Source organism: Salmo salar, chromosome ssa28, assembly GCF_905237065.1.
Source record: "Salmo salar chromosome ssa28, Ssal_v3.1, whole genome shotgun sequence".
In the NCBI taxonomy this organism is placed as follows: Eukaryota; Metazoa; Chordata; class Actinopteri; order Salmoniformes; family Salmonidae; genus Salmo; species Salmo salar.
In genome coordinates this window covers 15,495,719-15,518,741 of record NC_059469.1, presented here as the reverse complement: position 1 = coordinate 15,518,741, position 23,023 = coordinate 15,495,719, and the positions used below count along the sequence as shown (strand labels likewise).

Sequence of the window (23,023 nt, the reverse complement as noted above, 5' to 3'; positions counted from 1 at the left end):
CATCCACTTGTTGTTGCAGAGTCAAAGTTATGTAAACCAACTTCAAGAACGTTATCTGTAACAACATCTGGGGTAAACAGCAGGCTGCTTCAAAAAGCTTCTGGATCTCACAGACACGCTAACTATATTATTCACATCATATTGTCCCATATTTCAGAGTTCACACTTCACAGCAGTTGTACTTTGGGTGAAAATAAAAGGATTCATATGCATTTACCATGAAAGGATAGATGAGAAGACCGACATCATGTCCACAGATGACATGACAGAGAGCATGATATTCAACAGTTTCAGAATGTCAGACCTTGACTTTATTTCATTCTTGCTCGCAATTGTAAAGACTGAATTACACAGAGTGTCATCACGACACAGCTCTGTGTTGCATGGAAGGAGCATTGCACACCATGTACACACACATGCAATGCAACTACAATGCACCCCAGCCCTGGTCAACACACACACACAAGTCAGATTTTGCTGCTTTGCTATGAGTGAATGGGCTGATTGATGGTAGTTGGTCCCAGTCCCGATCCTTTCCAGCGCTGCTTGCACATGGCCATTGGCCTCAAACCCAGTTTGGCCAGCAGAGGCTGCTCACAACCTAGAATGGAAACTGTTGTCATGTTTCCATTGAAACTGAAGGGAGAGTAGAGAAGCATACTTTATGACATTCATTCTATTTCGTTTTTTACACTGCCACTATCAGTGGCTTCTACCACAGATGAAAGGTTATCAGTATCTTTGGTACTACTACCTACAGCAAAGATCCATTGTTGGTTATGGAATCCATTGTCCCGGTACCCCCTGTATATAGCTTCACTACTGTTATTTTATTATTGTTGCTCCTTAATTGTTTTTTTCTATTCTTCATTTTTATTTTTTTGTATTCGGCACATGTGACAAATACAAGTTGATTTGATTTGATTTGAACAGCACATTGAAAAAGGGGAGGGAAAAGGGGAGGGGCAAGAGACCGTTGAGGTTGATAGAGGCTGGCTGACTGTAGGCCCACTTGTTATTCATTCATGTCGTTGGTGTAAGAAGGCCTATGCTGTGCTCAGACTGCTCCCTCTACACACATACTTTAATCAAGAGCTCTTTGGTTTTAATAATTTAATTGATTAAGAAATCTCTGTATCTATTTCAATCAGTGAGAGTGCAGAGGCAGCTCTCCTCTCTCAGATGTCCTGTTATCACTATCACATTACTGGACAATACTTAAGTACACAATGCAGTACTCAATCTCTTGTGGCATTGCCACATGTTGTTCTTAGGTTAAGAATTCATAAAGGTTTTGATTCCTCTAGTTATTATAATGAAAGTGTTTGTGGGATCGTTCAAACCATACACGTTTTCCAAAATTACAGTGCATAGCGCAGCCTTAAAATAAGGATTATTTTACAAGATTGAGATAATTCAGTGAATAGCCAATATAATATGAAATAACACTCTGCAAAAGACATGCACATTGCCACAAGAACAACATCCATCCATCGCAACATGATATAGATTCATACAATGCAAATAATATTAAGATTTACCTTCTAAAGTGAAATCCACACGGTTATGGAACAGAATAGAACTTGTGGACACATGAAGTCTGCAATCATGTGTAAAACATGAGCTGTACAATATAGCACACCCCTCTTTTTGACCGGGCAAATACAGCAGGCAGAGTGGAGCAGACTGAAGAGCCAGCCATGTTCTAGGATGAGGCGATCCTAAACGACCAATGGGAGAGTCTCTAGACGACTGTCAGTTAGGGCCTGCCCCCCCCCCCCCAAGGAAGGAATGGGGCTGAGAAAGAAAATGGCCAAGGGGTGAGGATTGGAGGGGATACAGTGGTTCCACAGCAAGATGAATGGTCAGGGGTTACTATAGGCCAACTTACACTAGTGTACTGTCTGTGAGGCAGAAACCATGGGAAGGATTCCTTCTGTTTCCACAGTACTGCACAGTAATGTACTTTGATTTAAAATCATGCACCGCCAAAACTGCACACAAATGTATCAGACAAGAGGTGACAGACTAGAATCAACATAAAACTATAGTATGAAACAAACAAACTATGAAATAAAGTTGGAGCAGATCACGTACTACTATAGTGTTTTATTGGAGTTCAACACATGCATGAGTCAAACAATATAGAGCTAGATAAACTCAGGAAACAGCAGCAGCCTGCACACAAGAACATAAAAGTCCCTTTGTTTAACCATACACACATATTCTTTCTAAGAGCAGGCTTTGAGGTGACCACCTGGCAAGCTAATATTTATATTTGCCTTAATTATACATGATCATGTATACAACCATAGTTCCACTGAGCAAGCCAGACCAATATCAAGCTATACATTTTATACTACGCATACTGGATTGTACACACAGCAATATATTTTTACTCCTCCAATACATCAAATGTATAGGGCTACTGTCTCAGAGCAGGGCAACACTTGTACACGCACACTTTAAGTATTTCCATTCAGAGAGATGGGAAAACCTTTTAATAATGTGCAATGTCAACACTTCTATCAAAGAGTCTTTCAGAAGCGAGGTCCTTTTTCTGACGCCCATGTTGTTTATCAATGTACTGCTGGTTCATCTAACCATGGAAAAAATTTAACTCAATAGGGTTCTTTGCTTACAGTTACAAACAAACCAATCACAGAGTGGACACTTGTCATAAATAGTGACATTAAAAGTTACTGTAGAGTGAAATTTATCCGGTACATTTTTAACATTGAATCAGCATAAGAAATGATCAAACTCCATAAAACAGCAACAAAACATGTTTAACACACAATTCACATGAAAAACCCTAATCTCTCCCATAAAGAAGTTAATGTCATTCTGCTTTTGTACAATAAAACGATTTCAAAAACAGAGATCAGAAGAAAATCCTAAATAAATTACTCCAACACTTCTGTCAATATTTTGCAACATTTTCCATTGATTACAGATATGTTAAATATACCAACCCACAACTAGATATTTTAACAAAATAAGGGTAGAATAAGGTCGTGAGTGACTGTCAAGTGTTACATTGTTTTAAACTCATTGTGATTGTATGAAACAGCATGTGTATTATCATCAAGAAAGAGAATAAAGATCTTGGTTTGCAATACTCAATGTTCTTGCTCATACTAGCAAGTAGTGTTACCGTTTCTGAAAACATGAATGTCACTTCTTCCAACCAGAGACCAAACAGATCCCCTTTTCCTAAATTCCCTTCATGGTATTCATAACCATCCCTTCTATAGGTTCATTCTTTCACGTCCACTTTGTAAAACGTTGGTCCATAAATTAAAGTTATTATTCAATACCAGACATACAATGTTCCGTCTGTTCAGTTTGTAGTGAAGACTACTAAAACAGGGCTTTAACAAGAAACGGTTATCTTTCTCAGACTGACTGATACAGTATTACGTCTGACTGAATCTTACAGTATGATACGGTAGTGCATCCACTATGGATGTGACGCCATCATGCTCAGGTCACATGACTTCTTCTAGACTATGCTTTCCCAGCAGCACTGTACCTGTACTGGTCCTTCAGCATATGGATAAACAGAAAATCATTGTCAGGTAGATGGTACTACTTATTTGTTAAGCTAAACATAACACCGCATTTAACATAACAGTGCATTTTCTTAAGTGATGTTAATTCATCATCTGAAAATAAATCAGAAATCGTATACATCTCCAAAATAACATTCTAGAATTCTAAGCTGGTAAAATAAATCAATCTCTAAAGGCGTAGATAAGATGAGAGCATCAATCCCTAGAAATACTTCATCCCTTGAAAGCAAAATGCCCTGTAGTGTAATTCTGTAGTGGAAAAATCACATTTCCATTTTTCCACTTCCCTTTCCTGTTGATACCCTTTTTGGGTAAAGGCTGTGAAATGTTATATCCAGGTAGAAATACTGTAACAGGCTCCAATGCCCTCATAACAGATCTCCCGTCTTCCACCATTTCTTTCCCTTATTCTGCTTGATTGAATATACACACACAGTGATTCTACATGTCATTATGCTACAGTTATACTAACAAAGCCACACTCAAAACCATGAAGTTAAATTGATGAAACGAGACAACCAGTCAGGAGACAATAGAAAATATAGACTAGGAATTAAACGCATAGTAAAAACATACAATGATCCAGCATATTCCCCATGAATATATCTCATATTTTAACGCTACCTGCCCCCATCTGACCTACAATAAAAAAGGATAACAATAATTGTACCTAGTTTTCATTGAATTCCCTTTGACGACCCTTCAAGGGATTGAAGGGTGGATGGATCTGATAATGCATGCAGTAGAGAAGGGGACGACAGGATAGGGATGGCTTCTTGCTGCCATAACGGAGCAGAATATGGGTAGTACTGTAGGTTGGGTATGTCTCATATTACCCTTCAGAAGAAGACCAGCCCCGGGACAGAGTGAGCTGCTGGTTTAAAAAGATGTCCGCTGTTGTTGATACTACACAGTTCTTCAGAGGCTGGAGACTGTTCCAAACCATCAACTGGTAGATAAGGAATGTTGATTATGGAATAACGTGGCGGTCTTCTCCCGAATGAAGCTGGTTTCTTTCTGAAAGAGGGGGAGGGATATCAAAATCGAGGGTTCCCTTTGTAGTGTAGTAAATCAATGCGTTTCTGGGTAGTAGAGGGTAAGTTTTGAAGGTAGAGAGATCCAGAGGGGGAGGATGAGAAAATATGTGTGTGCTTGTTACAGATAAAAGTCTGGGGACTGAGGTCGTTGGCCAGGTCAGAAGGTTAAAAGGTCTCCTAAGCGAGGGGTTTTCAAACCTCTCCTCTGGGACCCACAGTCGTTCCATGCATTTGAACTATTCAAGAGCTAACACACCTGATTCAACCTGTCAACTAACTATCAAGGCCTTGATTAGGTGAATCAACTGAGCTAGTTCCGGGCTACAACTAAACTGTGAAACGTCTGGGAGTCCCCGAGGAGAGGTTTGAAAACCACTGTACTAAGCGAACAGGGCGTCATCTGGTCTTTCAGCCTTCTTCTTGAGTGAGCCTGTAGTTGCACCAGGGTCACCACTAGGGGGCGAGGGGAGGCTGGGCACCGTCTCTGCTGCCTTCGCCCGCTCCTCCAGAAACTTGTCAAACTCTAGAAGTGGAGGAAGAGAGGGATCAGAGGAGAAGAGGTAAGCATATTACACATGCTAGCCAGAGGTGAATCATGTTTCCTACCTTCACTGGTCACCCCCTCTTCTCCCTCATCTCCTTGCTGTTGAGGAAGTGAAACAAAGTTACACATTTGTCCCTCACTGACCAAAGTGTGGAAACTATTTTAAGGACAATCCAAACTTACACAATCACCCTCACCATAAATCCATTTATGTTAGAGAAGTTCAATAAATACAAAGTATTACCACATTCTTACATCAAATGAATTAAGAAAAAACAACCATGCACCAAAGAGGACAGAAACCCTTCAATACTGAAGTCATTTGTTCAAGCCAGGACACACCGTTAGTATTGAAGACTACACAGGAAGCTACAATGGATCAGACACGTGATTGGTCAAGGATGAGGAAATGTGTTGAAGGACAAAGAAAGTGGAATGTGTTACAATTAGATTTCTGAAGAACAAGCAGTCCAGAAATTGAGGGATGCAACAGGAATAAAGGAGAAGAGAAAAGAAAAGGCAGAATAAAATCATGATGGTCTCACCAAGTCGGTACACAGCCACTCCTCTATGTCATCCATGACAGAGGATTGGCCAACGGGAATCTACAGGGCAACATCATGGACAAACAGTGCAAAAATAAAATAAAAAAACAAAAATCCCAAACAAAATGAAACAAAATGGCAGAGAAAACACAAAAAGAAAATCAACTTAAATATAATTGAAATATAATGCAAAAAGGAATACTAGAAACTCAAACAACGAATAAAAATGCTAACAGACCATTGCATTTGATAAAATGATACAAAGACCTCTGCCATTGATCGATGACATGAAGAAGTACCAATGGCACACATGAAACAGAGAGCCATGCTTTGCAATGCCATGCAGTGACAGTGAATATGAAGAAGCAACATCTTGAAGGCTGTATGAAACGCTGTGGGTGTGGGATGGACATGCACTAGATGAGACTAGTCTGAGTTAGTGTAAGCTTTGGAAGATTGGTTATAGAGGAGGCCAACAGCGCACCACACACACACACACACACACACACACACACACACACACCACAGCCAAGCATTGTGGAAAATAAGGTATTGCCCATAGGGCTGACCCCATTTAGTCGACTGGTCGATTGTTTGGTCGATAGGCTGTTTGTTGGCCAACAGAGATTTTGTTGTTGATCGGTCGCAAATTGATTTCTTTTTTTTTGGGGCACACGAGAAACCTGTGATTCACGCCCGTCTCAGTGAGTGGACTAATCCATTGTGCAGGCTGCGGGGGTGGCACAATCCATCACTAAGACATACTGTATGCGCTACTGAAATGATGCAACACTAATAAAAGATTATTGTATAACAAATGTATTTTCCGAATTGTTTGGCTTATTACGAAACATTTGCCATACATTCCCTTTCATTTAACTGTGTATCCGTCTGATTTCTTTGCGGACGGCACACACAAATGATCCTAATTGTAGCCTACGGTACGTTTAGACCAGAAGAGGTGCCTCTGCTTGACAACTCTTCGCTCCAAAAGATTGGCTGCTTTGTGGGCGTGAACCTATTCAAGTAAGTAAGTAAACACATTTTGAAAATGTACAATTTGTTTTTTTTAACTGGTGTGTTATTAGCTAGCTGGCTAGCTACAGCAGGCCACTGTGTGTAAGGCTAATGAGCTACTTGTTAGCTAGCTAGCCAACATTCCATACTATAGCTAAGTGAAATATCATCAGCTAGTTAGCTTCATATTACACTGAACAAAAATATAAACACGCATCAGCTCAAGAAGCTGATTATACAGCATGATCATTACACAGGTGCACCTTGTGCTGGGGACAATAAAAGGCCACTCTAAAATGTGCAGTTTTGTCACAACACAATGCCCCAGATATAGCTCAAGTTTTGAGGGAGCGTGCAATCGGCATGCTGACTGCAGGAATGTCCACCAGAGCTGTTGCAAGAGAATTTAATGTTCATGTTTACCATAAGCCGCCGCCGACGTCATTTTAGAGAATTTGGCAGTGCATCCAACCGGCCTCACAAATGCAGACCACGTGTAACCACGCCAGTCCAGGACCTCCACATCTGGCGTCTTCTCCTGCGGGATCATCTAAGACCAGCGACCCAGACAACTGATGAAACTGTGGGCTTGTAAACCCGAAGGATTTCTGCACAAACTGTCAGAAACCATCTAAGAGAAGCTCATCTGTATGCTTGCCTTCCTCACCAGGGTCTTGATCCGACTGCAGTTTGGAGTCGTAACCGACTTCAGTGGGCAAATGCTCACCTTCGATGGCCACTGGCACACTGGAGAAGTGTGCTCTTCACAGATGAATCCCGGTTTCAACTGTACTGGGCAGATAGCGTGTTTGGTGTCGTGTGGGTGAGCGGTTTGCTGATGTCAACATTGTGAACACTTTGCCCCATGGTGGCAGTGGGGTTATGGTATTTGCAGGCATAAGCTACAAACAAACACAATTACATTTTAAATCGATGGTAATTTGAATATACAGTGGGTAACGTCAGACAGGTCCACAGTGTCTCCCGACCACTCCTGTCTCAGTCTCCAGTATTTATGCTGCAATAGTTTGTGTGTCGGGGGGGCTAGGGTCAGTCTGTTATATCTGGAGTATTTCTCCTGTCTTATCCGGTGTGAACTCTCTCTCTCTCTCGACAGCAGGCGCAGTAGAGATACTCTGAACGATCGGCTATGAAAAGCCAACTGAGATTTACGCCTGAGGTGCTGACCTGTTGCACCATCTACAACCACTGTGATTATTATTATTTGACCCTGCTGGTCATCTATGAACATCTTGGCCACGTTGTTATAATCTCCACCCGGCACAGCCAGAAGAGGACTGGCCACCCCTCATAGCCTGGTTCCTCTAGGTTTCTTCCTAGGTTCTGGCCTTTCTAGGGAGTTTTTCCTAGTCACCGTGCTTCTACACCTGCATTGCTTCCTGTTTGGGGTTTTAGGCTGGGTTTCTGTATACAGCACTTTGTGATATCAGCTGATGTGATGAGATCCTGAGGCCCATTATCGTGCCATTCATCCACTGCCATCACCATGTTTCAGCATGATAATGCACGGCACAATGTCGTAAGGATCTGTACACAATTCCTGGAAGCTGAAAATGTTCTTCCATGGCCTGCATACTCAGACATGTTTGGGATGCTCTGGATCAACAGCGTGTTCCAGTTCCCGCCAATATCCAGAAACTTTGCACAGCCATTGAAGAGGAGTGGGACAACATTCCACAGGCCACAATTAACAGCCTGATCAACTCTATGCGAAGGAGATGTCTCACACTGCATGAGGCAAATGGTCACACCAGATACAGACTGGTTCTCTGATCCACATCCCTACCTTTTTTATAAGGTATCTGTGACCAACAGATGCATCTTTCTCTTCCCAGTCATGTGAAATCCATGACTTTTTTTAAATGCCCAATTTCCTTATGGTTCATATAACACAGTCAAATCTTCTAAATTGTTTCATGTTGCGTTTATATTTTTGTTCAGTGTAGCTTGTTATAGGCCTATTTATCATTGTAAATTAGACTCATGTTCCAAATAGATTTGTAGACAACAGCAATTGAAGAGGGTGAATGTATTTCCTGCTCCAGCTGTCAGAAAAGGGAGTAGGTGTACTAGTTAGATAAAGCAGGTTGTAGGATGACATTATGAAAAAAATATTCTCCAGTTTTAGGCCCTAGAGAGGAAAAATATGAAGACAGAGATAATATCCAGTGCTTAATTATAATAAAATGAAACCTGTTTCTTTGAGAGCTGTGAAGACCTGTCTGCAGATGAAGATGTATTTATTAAAAGAACCCCATTAGCTGCTAAGGTCACAACTACTCTTCCTGGGGTCCAGCAACATTAAGGCAGTTATATACAATAAAATATTACACTTAACACAACAGGGGTGTTCCCTCAGGCCACTACTCTATCACATATCTACAATGAATGTCCCAAGAGACTGCTTGCACATCCTTGTATGCCATTATGTGTACTTACGTAAGCAAAATGTTGTATACAATACAAAACATACTACAGCAGGCCAATCCTTCTGCAAGAGGTATGCAGGCTTCTGTTCCAGCCCAGCACTAACACACCTGATTTAACTTATCAAACCTAATGGAGTTGATAATCAAGTGTATTATTGCTGCGCTGGACTAGAAGTGTGCTCACCCAGTAGATCAGGGATCAGAGGAGCACGGTTGGCCCCCTCGCGTATGGACTTTTGTTCACCAAGTAATTATGCTTTCGTAATAGCCTACTTACTAAGTTGTCTAACATATACAAATAAGTTAGATTGTACATTTTGATTCATCGAAGTGATGTGTTCAAACTTGTTAACTTAAAATATTATTCAAGATGAACTATTTTCAATGTTCATTCATCACAGATCACAATTCTGCAAAAACAATTGTCTATTATGTCTGTGTTGCTTTCTCAAATGAACATTACCTTTGTGTCCAGTTGTGAGCTCTCCAAATCGTTTTTATTTGATTGTCACTGTCTCAGGGTATCAGCCATGTGAACCCATTATGCAGCTTATCATAATGGCATGCATCACCAATGCAGCCATAGGCCTACAGTATGATGGCATAACGGGTATGTGCAATCAATGTGCCCATTGTCATTGTACATCTGAAGCAGAGAACAGCTAAACTCAGTTTCCATATTGATGAGATCGATAATGCATGAGGCTAAGCGTATTATTATTATTTTTTTTTTTTTCAAAGCTGGCTATTTTTAGGCTAATTAAAAATGTCAAAAGAAAAATGTTGCATGGGGAGTGTTGTAATTCTACCTCGTTTACTTGCCGAGAATGATTTTAGAACACAGAGACAAAAATCAGAATATCAAATGGCATGGAGGATTGCAGAGATGATGTTGATCAAATCAAATTTAAAATGTGTCACATGCACCGAAGACAACAGACCTTACAGTGAAATGCTTACTTACATGGTGGGTCAAGAGATTTGCAAAGCTACAATTTCCTTTACCCATTCATGTGAATGTAGGCCTATTTATTTTACAGGAAGTAAGCTATAATTATCAATGTCATTAGACAATGAAAGAGCCATAAGATAATGAAAATCATAATGTTAAGATACCATAACCCAATTAGTAGCATATTACATGGGAAATACAAGCTTAGCGCAGAACTTACAATGTTATAGTTTCTGTTACTGGTGATTTCTATCCTTTGGTGGGAAATTTCACAATTTGGTGACTTTGATCATAGTTTTGATGTCTAGGTTGCTTCATGTTCATAGCTAGCTAGCAGCACAAGCAAACAATGTGCAAATCTCTTCACCCACCAACAGCAAAAATCTCTGCAATCCTCCTCCATGCCATTGCCCTTATGATTTTGTCTCTGTATTCTAGCAAAGCAAAATCATATAGAACTGGAAAACCTGACACAGCAATGATTGACGTTCCTCCATCTGTTTTGGTTGTGCTTGTCTGGAACTAATGACAGGTGGAACAGTTCCATAAAAAGGAAGATTTAAGCAAATATCTGCCCCTCACCTGATTGGTTAACAGCAGCGGTGGCCGCGTACAGTTTGCATAAAGTAGAGCTGAACTTTCTATCGCACTACTAGCAGGGTTCACGCCGCTCACCTTCCCCGCTCACCTTCCCACAATCCCCTGTGCATCGCTCCGCGTGCTCCCGTTAAATGAATGGGGGCGGAACTTAGTCTGGCGAATTCGGAAGCGGTGTAAACCCTACCAGTACATACCGTAGCTACTTCATACTCTCATTAGGCCAAACTAAGACATGTCGAAAAGGTCTGTAGTATGGCAGCATTTCATTGTAGTAATGGATGACGCCAAAAAAGTGGAATGCAAACTCTGCAAACAGCGGTTTGCTTACCATAGTTCGACAACGAATATGACATATCACTTGAAAACAGTAAGTTAGCCTACTTTGTTTTTCTAGTTGCATGCCAAAACATTGACAGGGTTTATATGCATGTGAACATCTCCAAATAATGTAATAACAATGGTATACATAATTCATTCAAATGTAGGCCTACTTAAATGTTAAACTTCGTGTATTTATAGGCGCATCCCCAGTACAGCACGAGCGCCTCAGCTGCTAGCTCAGGTTTAACCCAAACCAATTTGGACCAGAATTCCCCAATCTCAGAAAAAAGAAAGAGAGAGATAACCGATGGTATCGTGGACTTCATTGCCTTGGACATGCGGCCCGTTAACCTGATAGAGGGCGTGGGATTTAAGGACATGATGAAAATCTTGGAGCCTGGTTACACTGTTCCAAAGAGAGAGACCGTTATGCATGCTCTGACAGCGAAATATGAGAACACAAAAGAGAAGGTTTTGGAGTCTATCAAAAACAGCCAGGCAGTAAGTTTTACAACCGACATGTGGACCTCACTGAGAATGGAGTCTTACATGACCGTAACTGCCCATTTCATTACGGAGGCCTGGGGACTGCAGTGTCTTGTGCTGGAGACAAAGCAAATGGAGGAGAATCACACCGCCGCCACCATTGCGCAGAGACTTGGCGAAGTGGCCGACAAATACGACATCCCAGGATGTAAAAGGGTCGCTGTGGTACACGACAACGCCGCAAATATGGTTTTGTGTGCAGATATACTGGGGCGGGAGGAGAAATGGGCAGGCGTTAAAGGAATCAGATGTGCTGGACACACCTTACAGCTGTGCATCAACGCCACTCTCAATCAAGACCCCATCTGTCGCACTGTGGTTGCAGCCAGACACCTTGTGGCTCATTTTAAGAAGCGAACAAAAGCCAGAAAGGGACTAAAGGAGAAACAAAAAGAACAAAAGGTGGTTGAACATGTCCTGATCCAAGACGTTTCCATGCGGTGGAATTCTTCTCAGACCATGTTAGCGCGTCTGATAGAACAGAGATGGCCTGTAACAGCAGTGCTCTCCGACCCCAACTACACTGGGAAAAATGAACGCAACCTTAATCTCACCCCAGCGCAATGGGACATGGCAGAGGACATTTCAAATGTGCTGAAGCCCATTGTCACCCTGACTGAGCTGCAGTCCGAGGAGGAAAATGCGTCCTTATCTGCAACCATACCCATGCTGGCCAACCTCAAACGCCGCCACTTGGCACTAGTGGAGGACGACAGCCCCACCACTAAGAGTCTTAAAACAAGGCTGGTGGAGGAATCTGACAAAAGATGGCAGGTCAAAGACCGACTTTTTGAGAGTAGTATATACGTCCAAGCAGCAGTCGTAGACCCCCGCTTCAAGCTGCTTTCGTTCCTTGACGACGCAAAACGGGACGTAGCCTATATCAACGTGTCCCAGCTGGCCGACCGGTTGAGCGCTGAGGGAGACAGCTCTACACCCACGGATGAAGAGGTACCCGCACCAAAAAGAAAGAAAACGGACAAGGAGCGGGAGATTGATATGCTAATGTGTGGAGATGAGGGAGAGAAGGAGTTTCAGGGGGATAGCAAAAAAGAAGTTAAGTATTATCTCCAAGATAGAACGAAAGTCGACGCTGGACCACTAGCTTGGTGGGGGAAAAATGAGGACAGGTATCCGAAGCTGGCCAGAGCTGCGAAATACCTCCTCTCGATTCCGGCGACCTCCACTCCATCAGAACGGATCTTTTCCAAGGCAGGGTTTATATTCAATAAAACGAGGAGCTGCCTTCTGCCCGAAAATGTTGACAAGCTGGTGTTCCTGTCGCATAACTTGAAAAGATTAGGGAAGTAGGCTACCAAGTCTGTGCAAGTAGGCTAGTCCGATACAGCTGACAGATGGAGAAGATGAAGCTATTATGCTAAATGTTTGGAATATCCTATGCTTATTTTTGTAGCCTAGGCCAATACGAGCCATTTTATATGTTCAGCATTATAGTTTAAGTTGATACAATTTGGAGCTACAACTTGCCCTTTATTTTCTTATTCATGCATTTTAGTCATAATTAAACATTTACTGTTCAACTCTGTTGATTGAATACTAGGCCTGCTGCTCATTATTTTAATTAAGCACAATTTAAAAATTGTTATGACCTTAATTGGATATTTCCATATTTGAGAGAGAGAGCCGGTGATAAGCTTAGCTTTTGTTAACCTAGGCTACTGTAGGTATACTTCAGATTGTTTAAGTATGATAAAGACCTTAGAAAGTTGTTACCTGGTGGTGGTAAAAACAATAACGCCCCTGTGGTGTATAATCAGAGGTCCAGGCAGACAAAATATGAAATGTTCATTTCTAGTGACTTGAAAAAGACATGGGCAAATTTACAAGGCTTTAGATGGGCCTTGCAGAGTTGCATGGCACAGTCCAATCTGTTTTAGGGCCACGGCCATTCATACTGTACTGCACACCAGTGTGACATATGTTCAATTAAACAACCATTTTGTACTCCCTCTGCTACTGTATGAGTAATTTCCTAGTATTTCTAACTTCCCATGTCAGGTTGTTACTACTGCTGCTCTACGTACTGTATGGGTTGAAACTAAAACATAATATTTTCAACTTAGTAACCAGCAACATGCACAGTTAAACTGATATATAAAAAAAGTAGGCATGAAAGGTCAAACAAAAGTTCATGAAGCTCCACTCTACAAAAGTATCACAAAATATGGCTGCCTCTCTCCTGCATGATATGAACACATGAAAGACACCCGAGACCATTGGGGGGGAGGGAGAGAGAATTCACAAAAATCTGAACTCATCATGAGAGGCTGAAGTAGCTCTCTGGTTTGTGTACCGACATCCATACCCACACCTGGAGTCAGAGCTGGCCCTAGCCTTCTGGGGGCCCTCCCCACCTTTGTAATTCAACCATGATTAGTAGTAAGTTTAGATAGCTGGCTAGACAATTTTACCAATATTAAAAAAATAAATAAAGAAATGTAGCTCACATGGGCTAATTGAGTGACTATCAGTGACTGACAGGAAAAACTACTGATGCACAACCACATTTCCAAATTGCACTTTGTGTATTCTACTATTCCAACTCTCAAAAGTAAGTTCAGTGAGTTATTAAAATGTTTATTTGACTTGCTTCTAACATTAGGGGGGCATGTCCCTCAATTTCCCCTTCTAAAGTTCTAAGGAAAGGGGAATGGAACAATAATCAAATCAACATCAAATGGTATTCTCTCATCCAGCAGCCTTTTCCTGACATGGCAAACATGTCTGTGTAGCACACAGTTCCCCACTCCTCTGCCACAGGTGTGTGGAACTGGCTCATTAGGAGTGCTGTTGTGGGTGTGGTGCGCGGCCGATGCAGTGGCCCTCCAAGATGCTCACTGAAGATTCAGTTCAGCTCTTTCTCCAGCGTTGGAAAGCGGTTGCTGTCCACCGTTCTGAAAGAACCTTCAGTGCGCTGTTGAATTGGGTCGTGAACAGGTTCTTGATCTCTGGCTCCCTCTTTCATAATTTTTGTTTGAATTATTTCAACAGTGTGCTTAAAGCATCAGACAAGCTCGGTGCATATAGTTAGTTTTCTGAAAACACATAGGGTGTGTCTATGTATGGAAAAATGCACATTTAAAATAGTTCCACCAATCGATTGGTCGGTTGACTAAGATTATTATATCTAATTTTTTTTTCACGTCAGGGACAGCCATTCCGACAGTTTAACAGCACATTGTATGTAAAAGTTAAACGTCATCCTTAGTGATGTTAGGGGCGGCAGGTAGCCTAGTGGTTAGAGCGTTCGGACAGTAACCGAAAGGTTGCTAGATTGAATCCCCAAGCTGACATTCAGCTCCTGAACAAGGCCGTCATTGTAAATAAGAATTTGTTCTTAACGGACTTGCCTAGTTAAATATTTTTTTTTATAAATAATACACTTCCAAAGAGGTTGGCCAGCCAGTACTCACCCCTCCTGCAGGCTGCTGCCTGACTTCCAGAAGAGGCAGCCCAATCCCACATACAGCATTAAGGTCCTCTAGAGGAGCTCTGCCAGGAGAGAGCTAGTGTTCAATGACCAGACAAACACAACATTCAGATAGAAATGTATTGTGTGGAACATATCATTATCAGTCTTGTAGAATAGAGAATTGTGTATGCTCTACCCATTACAAGCCTAGGAGGTAAGGGCTAGTCTCTGAATGGGATACCAAGTGTGATGCGTTCTTACGTCACGAGTGTCTCGGTGGTCAGAGGCAGAGCTCCAGTCCTGGTCTGGGCGAACATGTCAAAGTCGTCCTGAGGCTTACAGCTGGGCAGAGAGCTCAGAGTGCTGCTCACACTGTCACCCACATCTGAGGCACAACAAAAGGACATCAGTTATATTGTTCAGACATAATAAAATATGAATTGCATGTGTTAAGAACATGTTATTTTGCTGAATGACCTGGTATATAGGTCAAAGAGAACAAATTAATCAGCATTCTTACAGTAGATTTGTCTTTTACTAAATAGACTTGGATGGGGTGTATGTACAGTAACAGAGTCCAGGGAACATACCAAGGCCGGCTAGCCGAGAGGCCAGGGAGGCAGGTGATGAAGGCCGTGCAGCCGGGGCGGTGTAGAAAGGGGGCAGGCTGGACGGGGGAGTGGTGGTGACCATGTTGCTGACGACAGCAGGAGAGCCAGGGCCCAGGTCTATCAGGTTGTCCTCTGTAGCCTCACTGAGGACCTGCAAACCAGAGATATGAGAATGAGTGTGAGAGCGCGCGTGAGGGAGAGTCAAATCAAAATCAAATTTTATTAGTCACGTGCCAAATACAACAGGTGTAGACCTTACAGTGAAATGCTTACTTACGAGCCCCTAACCAACAATGCAGTTTAACAAAAACACAGATAAGAATAATAGATAAAAGTAACAAAAGTATTTAAAGAGCAGCAGTAAAATAACAATAGTGAGACTATATACAAGGGGGTACTGATACAGAGTCAATGTGCGGGGGCACCAGTTAGTTGAGGTAATATGTACATGTAGGTAGTTATTAAAGTGACTATGCATAGATGACAGAGTAGCGGTGGTGTAAAGGGGGGAGGGGCACTGTAAATAATCTGGGTAGCCATTTGACTAGATGTTCAGGAGTCTTATGGCTTGGGGGTAGAATATGTTTAGAAGCCTCTTGGACCTAGACTTGGCGCTCCGTGTGGTAGCAGAGAAAACAGTCTGACTAGGGTGGCTGGAGTCTTTGACAATTTTTAGGGCCTTCCTCTGACACCGCCTGGTATAGAGGTCCTGGATGGCAGGAAGCTTGACCCCGGGCCGTTCACACTACCCTCTGTAGTGCCTTGTGGTCGGGGGCCGAGCAGTTGCCATACCAGGCAGTGATGCAACCAGTCAGGATGCGCTCGATGGTGCCGCTGTAGAACCTTTTGAGGATCTGAGGACCCATGACAAATCCAAATCTTTTCAGTCTCGAGGGGGAATAGGTTTTGTCGTGCCCTCTTCATGACTGTCGTGGTGTGCTTGGACACGTTGAAGAGTATGAAAGACCACTTTTAGGAGCCCACTCCAAACCAACTGCCAATTACATTTCCCATTATAGTCACTACAACAAACAAAGCGACGAACTAGTCGCGAAGGGGAGGGGGAATTACACAAAAAGGGCCCGACACCTGGCATTTGTTTTGTTCATCAATTTGACCAACAACAAAATGATTAGCTAGAACAGAAAGGTTCAGGCAAATAAAGCACATACGAATGTGAGAGGTCAAGGAAAATCCTAGGTTAGCTGGAGAAAAGCATGAATATGCCCATGAATGAGGAACAGTTGTAGTTTGTGGGAGTTTTGGTTAAGGGGGTAGGTACTCAGCCAGAAACAGTTAGTAAGAGAAATGCAATAAGATTTGATTGTGGTGAAGAATGAGCTGTTGTGTGCCTCTATGATTTGTGTGCAGCGCCTAGTTGCCACAGAAACAAACTTTGCACTGGGTGTCGTTTTTTCTTTTGGCTGTGTAAGAGAACCTTGAGAAAGATGGGTGGTTGTGGGGTAGGGGGCATCTTTAGACATTAGGTAGATGTTGCCCCTTAGGCACAGATCTACGATCAGCTTACCCTCCCTGAATCCCAACTTTAACCATACAGGGAGGAAAAATCTAAACTGATCTTAGATCAATGTCTAGCGGCAACTGCATCATACGCCTAGCTTTCAGACTGTCTCTGGGTCAGTTACTGAGGGGGCTGTGCAGTTAAAACATGCCATATGGAGCAGATGGGATATACAGGGTCAATATCATTCATTGATGTTTTAACAGTGTCACTTGGTGTCCAAATACATGTGACATACTAATTATGGGGGTGACTTTCATACTTGCCTGTTTTAGCTAGCCATAAAGAAAAAATTACCATTAACATGCCTGGGCAACACGCCACAGTCAGCATGGGCATGATATTAATGGTACGGACAGCGACAGATGATCTAACATGCCTTAGCCTACATCTCTAGACAGAACAGTCGGTCTTTTAGTCAGACTCAACGACGTTACAGAATGAAAACTTTTGTAAGAAACAGGCATGCTATGGAAGACAAAGTATCAAGCAGAGATGGGAATAATATGATGCAAAGTATCAAATAGGAATAACATTATGCATTTGCATGCGTCAACCATGTACAAATAAGGAAGTGATGTCCTAGTTTGTGTTTGTGGGGGTTACTGCCTATGGCCGTCACTGCTAACTCACCCCATTGTTGATACCCTGAGATGCTCTGCCTGACCGGAACCTCTCGTACCTGAGAGAAAAATTTAAATAACATATCAAAATAACTGGTCCACGCTTGTTCATAACGACTGTGTTACATGAAGTCATCCATGCCTCTCATAGGAGAAAGGTGTTATTTGAGACAAATGTTAGCCATCGCTCAGTGATGAGAGATGTTAGTGTATGTGTGGGAGCTAGCCTACCTGTCGTAGCGTAGGAAGATGTTGTTGAGGTCGTCGTTGACGTGCAGTAGTTCCTCTGTGACCTCCTCGTTAGACACACAGGAGATGAGCTCCACTATCCTCTGCTGCATGGCCCGGCATGTCCGGTTCAGCTCCTACAAACAGCACACAGGTTTACACACAGCAGCATTACCCAGTCTGACTGTATAAAGGGCTAGACCCGGAGTTGTAAGAGATCTGAAAGGATCTGATGGCATTAGTGCTTTCATTGTGTACCAACTGCAGAAAAAGGAAACTACCTGTACCAACATTGAAAGCATTCTCTCTAGTGGCCTGTGGGAATACCCTTTTCTGTCAATCATCTTTCCTGTTTGTCAAGAAACCAGACCCTATAAATGAACTAACAATACCAGGGTCGAAGCTGACGTCATACAGAGAAAGGGGGTTGGAGTCTAACCTGCAGGAGCTCGTGGTCCGAGGGGTCCTCCTGTCCAGGAACCATCTCTGTCAGCATCTCTGACATCACCTTGGTGTTGCCACGCACGATGTCCAGCTCACTGCGCAGCCGGCAGATCTGGACAGCAGAGGGAATAACATGCCAACTCCTCTCAGATCCATCTCCTTGAACCTTAGAATGCAAGCTATCCAGAAAATGTTTAAATACTTTTCACAAATCTGTGAAGGGAACAGATCTTGCAACTAATGGCTATTCACTGACTCAGTACCTGTTCAGGTGAGGGGTTGATAGACCCAGAGGCACCAAGGTTGGGGACCTGAGGGGTGGAATAGGTGGGAGGGACAGATGCTGCAAAGGGTGGGGCGGAGACAGCATGGGGAGGAGGCTGCTGGTGGGGGATAGGCTGGGCTGGGGGAGGGGCGGTGGCCTTCAGTGTGGGTTGGTTCACCTCAGAGCCAGTCGACAGCTTTAAATGAGAAAATAAATAAACATTACAACAAAATAGTAGATGGATTCTCATACTCAATATAGAGTAAGGAAATGCATGCAAATGGAAGTGACCGTCCTACTCGTTGAGGAGTGTGGATTGGAGACAGGGTCTCCAGGTCAGACATGGGGAACTCGATGCCTTTCCTCTTCAGCTCCTCATAGATATGGACCACACCCGTCAGGTCTGGACTACTCCTGAACGCGTCAGCCCACGCCTGGGAGACGGGTCGAATGAGAAAGACAAACGTTATCTTAACCTTGTCATGTCTCTCAGTGCTTTATTCAGGTAGCCCTTTACACTTGTACCCATATACGGGTTGAAAATGGCAGATTTTGACACCGATAAACGCCTTAATTGGAACACAGTGGCTGCACAGTAAAATCCTATACATGATGTCAGAGCTCTGGCTCTGCGCTTCACAGGGAAAGGCTGTAAATGAAAGAAGACTATGTATTTTGAAAGAGACATTCCCATATTATACTAAATAGTGCTTTGATGTCATAAAAGCAAGAAAAACACCCATGAGTCCAAATGTGCACTCCACATTTCCATATTATAAAACTCATGTCATAGTGTCAACGTTTATGATCACTATGTTTGATGTAATTACAAGATATGGCGTCACCCTGGGTTGTTCTGAACAGAATGAGTGTCTATTGTGAAGAAAATTTGCCACGGTACACACACCTCAATACACTCATGACTCATTTCAATGCGCAGTAAAATAATGAGCCGTTTCCTGAATTGCACTGTGAAAGCCCAACACCGTAACATTGTATAACTTAGCTAGTCACCTGAACCAGATTCACAACGTACAGTTTTTTTGGATTGCATAAACAATTGTGTGATGGCGGGGATGCAAAGTGTGCTTGCTCCATTTCCTCAAGTGCACAGCTGGGGGGGAGGGGGCACATTATAGTTTAAGACTTTTCTTTGAGTCATAAGTGCATTTAAATGACTTAGGAACTGTGCACACTTGAGGTGAGGTGTGTGACCAACTGGAAACACCAGTTAGTCCGCTCACTCAGACCCTTATTTAGTTGTCTTATGTTGCACTTATACATCATTTTCCTGGAATATTCTTATGTTACAGAAATGTATCCAGAGTATTTTCAGATTTTGATGTCAACAAATGATGCGAAAAGTACAGTAACGTAAAATGCAACTAAAAATCAACAGTTTGGATTCAGTCTTGTGTCAGGTGAACTGTTGTCCTCACCTTTGGTCTAATAATTTTTCCAGAATCTCTTAACTATTACTTTTCAATCGCTACCATGGTTATGCATATGCTTTTCATTTCTCTAGAAGAAACATTTTAATTTAGCCCTATTCATACATGTGTAGAGAATTAACTGGTCAAAGTATTTAGGTCAAGGGTGTCACAAATGACATTTACACTATCACAAAAGCTCTTATTGGCTGAGCTAGGAAGCATGTGAGCATCTTGGGTGTATCATTACACATTCATCCTTGTGAGAAAACAGTGCCGCGTTTGTAATAACACTTGCATGTGGTCTGGTGAAAACCATTCAAGTTCCAGCAACAGCCGCCATCTTAGTGGGAAACTAGAGGCCACCGGAGGCAATCGGCCAGGGTTACCTAAGATCCCCATGGTAACCAGAGAACACCTGGCTGCAGGTAGCACAACACCTGAGGCTCTGCCTGAAGAACACTGGATCCCCCAGGGCTGCAGCCACAGGCAACCAACACCTTTCTCTCCTCAACTAGCTCATTCAAAGCAGTACAATATTCTCTGAAAGCACTTCCATCTATTTGCTCAAGGACAAACTATCATCATCATCATCTCCTAACAAAACTCTGTCAGAATACTTAAAAAAAGTGGTTTATCAATAAAAGCGTCTTCAATTAGCTTTATCACCAAAGTTGTCACAAATAAATAAAAACATGTCATGCATAAACTCTCTCACCCATAAGTGCGTGATCCCTTACCTGGATCAAGGCGAGCACTTTGTCTTGTACGATAGTGGGAGGGTTGTTTTTGGGGGAGATGATTTTTACAAGCACGCCGTCTATGAAGTCTCTGCTGGTGACAAGGGCATGAAAACGATGACCGCAGTTCTTCACACATGTCTCCAGGACGGTCAGTGCCAGCATCACCTCCCTGTAGTTCTTGTTCCCGTTCAGCCTCTTCTTCATTGCCCTGATGGCATCCTTGGGCCTGCAGCATCAAACCGCAAAGAACAGGGTCAGATTGGGAGAAGACAGACACACATGATAACTACAACATGATAACTATAACATACCATCTACTACAGCGTTGTAACTGCACCACCAAGCATCATTTCACCATTTTGACTGAAATAATGTTATTAATACTTTAAAGGATTTACTAAAAATTGTCTAGGCTACACTATAATGCAGATACATCATTAACAGTGGTAGGTGTGGCCTTCCCTTGAATTTCTGATACAGAGGGCTTTAACAAACTGATGTCATATTATGAGATAACTGGGAGTAGGGGTAAATCCACCTTCCCTAATTTAACACCCACTTATCAAACAGAAAATGGACTTCAACACTTTTACAAACAAGTTTAATGGACCAGATAGCTATCCAAGCCCTAGATAGTAGGCCAGCACTTGGATCAAATCCATTATTGCTTCTGATAAGAGGCAAGGCAAACTGAGCAAGAGACCTTCACAGAGAAAGTGTGGCCATATTCACATGTAGTTAAGTCACTACAGACAAATTATCAAGTCCATGTCACACAGCTCCAGAATAGGTCTAAAGTGTGTTTTTTAATTCACATAATTCATTAGCCTAGTTTATGCACTTTTCTACTCACCCATCCTCGGTTTCATTGATGATGTCACATATTTCCATATTGAGGGCCCAGTCCTCACTCTGAAGGGAGCCATCAGTGGCTCTCTCTAAAGACAGAACATTAAATTCCCTCTCGTCAGAGCAGTAGAAAATTGTCATTTGAAAACAATATCCTTTTCACGATTGCAATGATCACACATGCTAACTTATTAGCTAGCTAATTAGCGCAGTAACAGCAACGCTATACTAATTTAGCTAGCTAACTTACTAACTTAAGTTAGTTACCCAGTCATGTACTGGGTAGGCTTGCTATGCCCCCATGCCTTGGGTTCTCGAGAGCTGGCTAGCTAATTTAGCAGTGGTCCAGCTGTCAAATACATGACATACCACATGGTTCATTCGAATAGCTAGCCAGCCACATACAAACAGCTATCGCGACCAGATACAGACAGTAACGTTAGTTAACGTTAGCTAGTTAAACTTAAGTAGCGAGTGTAAATGAATAAGGTGCAACAAACGGAATATGCCCACCACGACCTAGCAAGATTACCACGAACTATTGCTTATGCTTACATTGATGAATATATAACTAGTTAACAACATATTTATTACCAAATATCTGAAGCTAACCAGCTTGGAAATAACCAAAATGAATGCTAGTCAACTGGTTAGCGACGCGTATGGGTCGATAGCCAATGAAGTTAGCTAAGTAAGAATGAAATGTCATGACGATTCAAAAACGTGAAACACGATTATCTACAGATTCCTTTCAATTACAGTTTGTTTAACTTACCAATACAATGTCCCACCGGAGTACTGTATGGATTTCCCAAAAGGAACTCCATCTTGATCGACAACAAACAATTTGTACGAGTCAGTTAATGGAAAAGGTACAGTAAGCCCCGCCCATCAAGCAATTTCATTGGCAGAGACATCCAGTAGGTCAATCTGATTGGGCAGCATAAACGTCGATCATTACATTGCAGACTATAGTAAATAATGGCAACCATCACTGCATTCATGAATCTAAAACAGGACTACATGAAGAAAAACGAGATAAAAAAAAAGGTAATGGTGAAAAAATGTTTGTGTCTTATTTCCAATATGGTTATGTAAACAGTAGATTTTACAATCTGGCAGTGCACACAATCCAAAGTATGTTTACATAGAAAACTTCTCATATCCACAAGTGATTTTACATTAGGATTTCAAAATGTTTGCTTTCAAAAATAACAGAACAGTGTTTCCATGTGTCATTTTTATTCTAATGCATTTAGGGTTTGATTCAATGTAGTTTGACAAAAAA

At 42.2% G+C, this 23,023-nt stretch overlaps 2 protein-coding genes and 1 long non-coding RNA gene across 4 annotated transcripts; 1 reads left to right on the top strand and 2 right to left on the bottom strand.

The window, feature by feature from the left end:
• Nucleotides 1-288: 288 nt before the first annotated feature.
• Nucleotides 289-1,664, bottom strand: LOC106589249 (uncharacterized). The gene is made up of 2 exons (XR_001324814.1): nucleotides 1,542-1,664; nucleotides 289-636 (listed from the first exon to the last, which is right to left on the bottom strand). It is a non-coding gene; the product is annotated as an uncharacterized lncRNA (long non-coding RNA).
• A 425-nt stretch (nucleotides 1,665-2,089) lies between these two features.
• Nucleotides 2,090-22,631, bottom strand: tom1l2b (target of myb1 like 2 membrane trafficking protein b). 2 transcript variants are annotated; one of them, XM_014179701.2, is made up of 14 exons: nucleotides 22,511-22,631; nucleotides 21,740-21,824; nucleotides 20,884-21,112; nucleotides 19,013-19,147; nucleotides 18,712-18,909; nucleotides 18,444-18,560; nucleotides 18,008-18,141; nucleotides 17,787-17,835; nucleotides 15,611-15,782; nucleotides 15,282-15,405; nucleotides 15,022-15,100; nucleotides 5,702-5,761; nucleotides 5,219-5,255; nucleotides 2,090-5,135 (listed from the first exon to the last, which is right to left on the bottom strand). In XM_014179701.2, the coding sequence occupies exons 1-14, from the start codon at nucleotides 22,560-22,562 to the stop codon at nucleotides 4,993-4,995; spliced, it is 1,614 nt and encodes a 537-aa protein (XP_014035176.1). In that variant the 5' UTR covers nucleotides 22,563-22,631; the 3' UTR covers nucleotides 2,090-4,992. The 2 variants fall into 2 exon arrangements, with proteins under 2 accessions (XP_014035176.1, XP_014035177.1); XM_014179702.2 differs by lacking the exon at nucleotides 5,702-5,761.
• On the top strand, nucleotides 10,786-13,555 carry LOC106589569 (E3 SUMO-protein ligase ZBED1). The gene is made up of 2 exons (XM_014179700.2): nucleotides 10,786-11,087; nucleotides 11,240-13,555. The coding sequence occupies exons 1-2, from the start codon at nucleotides 10,953-10,955 to the stop codon at nucleotides 12,896-12,898; spliced, it is 1,794 nt and encodes a 597-aa protein (XP_014035175.1). The 5' UTR covers nucleotides 10,786-10,952; the 3' UTR covers nucleotides 12,899-13,555.
• Nucleotides 22,632-23,023: the final 392 nt, after the last annotated feature.